Source organism: Dendroctonus ponderosae, unplaced genomic scaffold, assembly GCF_020466585.1.
Source record: "Dendroctonus ponderosae isolate FM_Combo_2020 unplaced genomic scaffold, Dpon_F_20191213v2 Dpon_F_20191213_4, whole genome shotgun sequence".
Taxonomy (NCBI): Eukaryota; Metazoa; Arthropoda; class Insecta; order Coleoptera; family Curculionidae; genus Dendroctonus; species Dendroctonus ponderosae.
Window position 1 is genome coordinate 11,178,907 of NW_026018611.1, and position 6,077 is coordinate 11,184,983.

The 6,077-nt window shown below is 32.0% G+C and overlaps 1 protein-coding gene across 1 annotated transcript in view; it reads left to right on the plus strand.

Moving 5' to 3' along the window:
- Positions 1–5,337, plus strand: part of LOC109542162 (farnesol dehydrogenase) — a 6,447-nt gene extending 1,110 nt beyond the window's left edge. The window contains exons 2-6 of the mRNA XM_019911268.2: positions 3,384–3,504; positions 3,556–3,790; positions 4,225–4,448; positions 4,632–4,781; positions 5,100–5,337. Of these exons, the coding sequence (XP_019766827.2) occupies positions 3,397–3,504; positions 3,556–3,790; positions 4,225–4,448; positions 4,632–4,781; positions 5,100–5,141 (759 nt within the window). The 5' untranslated portion in view covers positions 3,384–3,396 and the 3' untranslated portion in view covers positions 5,142–5,337. The remainder of the gene's footprint in view (positions 1–3,383; positions 3,505–3,555; positions 3,791–4,224; positions 4,449–4,631; positions 4,782–5,099) is intronic.
- The last annotated feature ends 740 nt before the right edge of the window (positions 5,338–6,077 follow it).

The following is a 6,077-nucleotide window of genomic DNA, read 5'->3' on the forward strand; positions in this document are numbered from 1 at the left end:
GTCGACTAATGATAATTTTTATAATTTCATAGACAATTTAGGAAAATAAATACTTTGTATGATGGCAAACACCAACGCGTATGACACGCATTTATGAATACATATTATGCTGTTATTCTAATTATACAGGGTGTCCAGTAAGCTCATGATCAAAAGGGTACTGCGATATTCTTTGGACCAAAAGAAGACTATCTCACCTAACTTTTATTAACAAAAAGTGTCCGGCTCCTCTGCTATTGATGTTCAAAGTTCTGCAAAAAATTATATTTGTGTGAATTTGTTCTTATGTAAGACTCATATTTTGATGAAACAATCGAGTGGCACAAAAACTATCAGAACTTTTTAGTTGGAGAATGAAATCAACTCATTTTTTTCAGGTTGATACACTAATCACTTGGCAGCATTCATAGTTTTTGCGAACAAAAAAAATTCTGTTTCCTTGCCACTTAACAATGTTAGGCATTAACTGCAAATATCGTGATACGAGGCATAAAATCATTGTCAATCAATATCACAAATTCGTTTTGAATGACCTTTTCTAATGAAGACAATTTGCGAAGACAATTTGCGTGAAAGTAAACTAGAAAACAGACATAATTTTTTTACGCAAAAACTAGGAATGCTTCACGATTTTACGAAGGGCACAAAATTGTGAACAAATGATTAGTGCATCAGCCTAAAAAAATGAGTTGATTTCATTTTCCAACTAAAAAGTTCTGGTAGTTTTTGTACCACGAGACTCAAGAATTCAGCACTTGTCCAAAACGGCTGAACTCGATTGTTTCATCAAAATATGAGTCTTACATAAGAACAAATTCACAGCGAGTTTCACGAAAATACATCGTACCATTCTCCCGATATTTCAAAAAATATTTTTTTTTTTAATAACTTTGACCGTCAATAGCAGAGGAGCCAGACATTTCTTGTTAATAAAAGTTGGGTCAGATCGTCTTCCTTTGGTCCAAAGTATATCGCAGTTTTGACCATGAGCTTACGGGACACCCTGTATAGTGCATCAGATCCTTCAGTATGAATAATTAAGTAACTCTCTTAATACGGACCCGATTTGGTTCATTCAAAATTCGTTCATTTCTCGTTCATTCGTTCAAGCTCGCAATTTTTTTGGGAAACAGCTTTTTGTACGTAGAAATTTGCAACTGCAAAAACTGCATCCTGGAAAATTCCAATTGGTTGAAAAACTTAGAAGTTATGATGATGTGAATGTCGAAAAGACGACTTTCCGAACACAATACTTTGAATTTTTACCTCAAATGACTCATTTTCAAAATAGAACATCAGATTGTTTGCAAAGTGTATTCTCGACGCATTCACTGTCTATAACAAAATTTTTAATTGCAAGAGTTTGGAAGGAAATGGGCTCTGCATAATGGCAAGCGAAAAACTCTCAAACTTGCACAACCTTTCACTCTTTAACTGTGTAACGCCTGTAAGTCGCTCAGGCATCAATATTTTTCAGAAATTCAAAAGCTCTTAAAAAGCCCATAGACGTGGCGTAAAAATTTTCAAATGGCTGGTTTCTCCTGAAAGCACTGTATTTTACTACAAGTTTGGCGGCGCACAAGGATTTTTTTAACTCCAAATGTATTTGTAGCAGTGACTCAATGGCTTTAAAAAAATTTGCAATTCAAATTTTGGAATTTTTTCAAAATCGCAAGTACGCAAATTTTTCACTTACGATTAGAATTTAGACCAAAATGTCTCTTTTCATTATGATAGTTTTTGGATATAGTTTCGGAGAAAATGGAATTTGGGATTAGAGAGGAGAGACTTAAACGGCCATCCACATTGTTTGTACACTTATTTGCCCATAACTCTGCAACTGTTGGCGATATTTCAAAACGGAAAAATGCTCTGGATTGCCACGGCCATTCGCTAGAGTTCAGCTGTCTGCAAAGCGACATTGGAAACGATTTGAGAGATAATGAACCCTAAATGTTGGCAACCCTTCTACTGTTCCATTTGCGCACCCTCTACTCTTTTGCCCGTAACTTTGTTAAATTTCAAGATATTTGAAAAGTTTCAAATACATTTGAAGTTTTGAAGAGCACACTTTATAAATTAACCAGAAACACGCTCTATGGATGCATGGTTGACGTCCTACTTTTTCGTTTTTAATAAAATATATATATATAGAATTTTTCTTCCAAATAGAGAAAATTTGTCAAGATTAAACAAGTTTTGCTATGTTTTATTCGTAATGTTTAGTCATACTGATAGTTTTCCCTATGGTCATTGGTCTACTCTAAAATATTGCTTCAAAGTGAAGTTCAATTTAAATTTTCGTTAAATAAGTTCAAAAGTTAACAAAATAAAATATTTCGTACTCTCTAAGAAAGAGAGAGGCCGTAGTTGAGTAGCCTTGTGGTCATACTGAGTAAGAAAAAATCGTTAATTTCTTCAGTTTCCTAACAGAAACTTTTGCAGATAGAAAAATAAACATCAACTGTTTTTTGAAGCCGCAATTCCAAAAAAGTGTGTTTTTAACGGATGTTTAGAAAGCGATTCTGTGACTCCATAACTAATCGTTATTATGTAAACATATTAATGTGATGGTATTCAGCTACACCTTATGGAAATGGCAAGCAAAAGTTATTAGTTTTATTATTTTACTTTATAAAAGAATAATCTAATTATATTTATATTCAAATATTTCAAAACAGGGAAACAAAGGTTCGCAAATGAGAATAAAAATATAAAATTCAATTCATTACGTTCAAAAAATAGTTAGCATAAATCAATAAACATCTACTCTCGCACGGATTCAAGTGGAACTGATAACTAGACATCTTGGAGCTCCATCTCAGAACTTTTACCAAAAATATTTAAAAAGTCGTGAGAAAATGTCTTTCTGGCGTTTTTCAGATACAAGTAACTCACATCTCGCATCTTCAAAAATGTTTAAATGCTAATGATAATTGACTAATCTCATTTTAATATAAAATTTAATGAAAGTGTTTTAAATAGCAGGTTTAAGTTTGTAGTAGATAAAGGTGTACAATTGTTGAAAAGTTTTTTGTAGCCAATTGGTTTAACTGAAAAATTTGTCGAAACTGCAAAATCCACAGGAGTTCTTTATATCTTTTCCACGCCGTGAGTATTAAACCGTCTTGAACTATTCCAATCAAGGGCGCTACTTGTTTTAGCACAAACAAGCCGTTTCAATAAGAAACAAACCTTAAATAGCGCTACGTGATAAACGTTTTAAACATATAACTGACTAGACTAGACTAGACGAAGTTATCTTTCCTGGAATAATACCGAACGCACGTTGGTTTACTGTATTTAAAATATGGCTTAATGCTTTATGATGTCTAATATTCTGATGGCATAAATAGATAATTAATTCAAATAATTTGTCTTAGTTGCATAACAGAAATGGTGCTTTCTATCGACCAATGGGTTGGAAAATTAGCTGTTGTGACTGGAGCTAGTGCCGGGATTGGTGCCGCTATATCTAAAAAGCTGGTGGAGTGTGGAATAAACGTAACTATCGACTTGTTTTATTTAAATGCAAATTTTGATCGATTTTTTCAGGTAGTTGGACTAGCAAGACGAACCGAAAAAGTGGAGGAAATCTCTAAAACATTAGTAAACCCAAAAAGCAAACTGTATGCTATTAAATGTGACATTACAAGTGAAGATGATGTTAAATTAGCATTCAAGAAAATAGAACAGATTGGTGCTATTCATATTTTGATTAACAATGCTGGAACTTTGTCGCCGTCTCCTTTGCACAATGGCGAAGTGTCTGAATGGAAGAAAGTATTAGGTGACAACACTGTGATAAAATATTAAATCCTCAGTTTAGAAAGATTGAAAAACATTCTAAAAATTACTACAAATGATTACCGATTTCAATAAATTAGCTAAAAGGTACTTCTTAAAATGCGAATTGTTCAATAATGTAAAATGGCTAAGACTGGTAATGTATATATTAAAAATCCAGTCAATTGTAAAAACGTGTGGTTTCATATGATTCCATTCATAAAAAAATATTTTTATTTCCAAACAAACATCAGCATAATAATTAATGCATTATCCTAGAAGAACTTAACGTATTTGTATATAACGTATTGCGTTATATATTTGATCTGACATTGATCTCCCCTATACTGAGTAGTAATTTTAATTATTATAATACTCTTAATAGAACCAGAAGAAAAGTGTGTTAATATCAATATTTATCAATCTGCTTTGTTTTAGAGACAAATGTTCTCGGAACGTGTATTGTATCAAAGGAAGCCATCAAATGTATGTCCAAGCACAAAATAAATGGGCAAATAATCAACATCAACAGCATCTTGGGCCATCATGTATATAACATACCGAAACAGAGCATTTATCCAGCTTCCAAATTTGCTCTAACTGCTCTAACCGAAACATTAAGATTGGAGTTAATTGGTATCGATTCAAAAATTAAAGTAACAGTAAGTAAATTTTCAAAATATTAAGCAAAAAATCCTATTTACACGTGTGTTCTACATTTTTGCTGCATATTTACCGCGTATAGAGAGCTGCTCATGGGTGCGCAACTTTGAACAAATATCTATAAAATAATTCATAACCATGGTGAGGAAAATGCAGCAAAATACATGCACCAATATTTTCAGAGTTTAAGTCCCGGTCCAGTTGATGAGACCGAATTCTTTGTGAAAAGCTCCATGGGCAAAGAAGGAGAGGGCCCTTTAAAATACTTTTTGAATCCTGAAGATATCGTGAATGGTGTGCTTTATATTTTGACTACTCCACCACACTTGCATGTAAGTGGAAGTTTTAAGAATATTGATCTAAGAGATACTTCAGCACCTTGCAGAACTGACTAAGCTGTGTTTTTAAACCAAAATATCATTGGCAAACCTCATAAATTAAAAAAAAAGAGGTAATTGTGGATTGGAATAATCTACGAAACAAAACGTCCCTATTAAAATCATCACAAATCAATTTTGCGTTTTTCGGAATATTTGAGGATTTAATTAACCCTCCACTTATAAAAATTGCTGATTTTTTCATTAAATAAATGAACCTTTATTTATGGTATTTACAATTTTAAATCGAAATGTATGTGTTTTCTGTTTTAGGTGGCAGAATTAATGTTGCGGCCAGTCGGAGAACCATTGTAATCCGATGAGGAAAGAACACTGCTAACATGTTCGTCTTCTTTTGCTTTTAAAATTTGCAAAATTGGTATTAATTTTAAAATTATAATAAAAGTCCAAGATTAAAGGTGATTTTCAAATGAAAATGAAAGCGTGTCGTTTTACACAGTTATAACATGTTTCGAAGCTGAAATATTAAAACAGATTCAACAGAAAAGTACGAACTCATGTTTCCTTGTTTCCTGTACTTCATAAAAAGCACCAACTTAAAAACCAAAATTTTTAATAATATTTAAATTTGTAACAAACATGTGTTTCTGTGGATGCTCAGTCAGAATTTCAGAATCCATGAAAAAATTCGAACACTATTTGTTATTTTGGTTTAATCGTTGATATTTATAGTTACACGTAAAGAAGGATATTTCGTTGTTATTATGCATAAATATTTACTTTGCAATGCTTGCTTTATTTTTCTTCAAACTTTCTCACCAGCAAGTTATCGTTTTTTAGCTGTGCTTGATTAAGTAAGCATTATCTGATTAAACAGTTGGCCTCCAAGTATTAATACGGTATGGAAATGGTTAAATGGAGAAAAATGTAAATCATTTAATTGTCGGTTTCATGCACTATTGCTGGCACTTTCTTAAATCAAATTTTAACTTCTTTTGAGAAATGGTTAAATAAGTTCTCTTTTTTCGCAGATAACTTTGTATCAGGTATTAAGATGTAGTTTGGAACAAGTATAATCTTTAAATCTAATAATCAAAAATAATAATAATCAAAACGCAAAATATATACGAATATAAACGCATTCTGCACTAGTACCGCACAGCCACATTTGATTAACTAAATCAAATCTCAAGAAAAACTAATTTTCAACTAATTAATGTTTTGTTTCATTCATATAGCTTTCAGCAATTGCCATATAAAAGAAATAATGGCAACTTTATAAACGTTTTT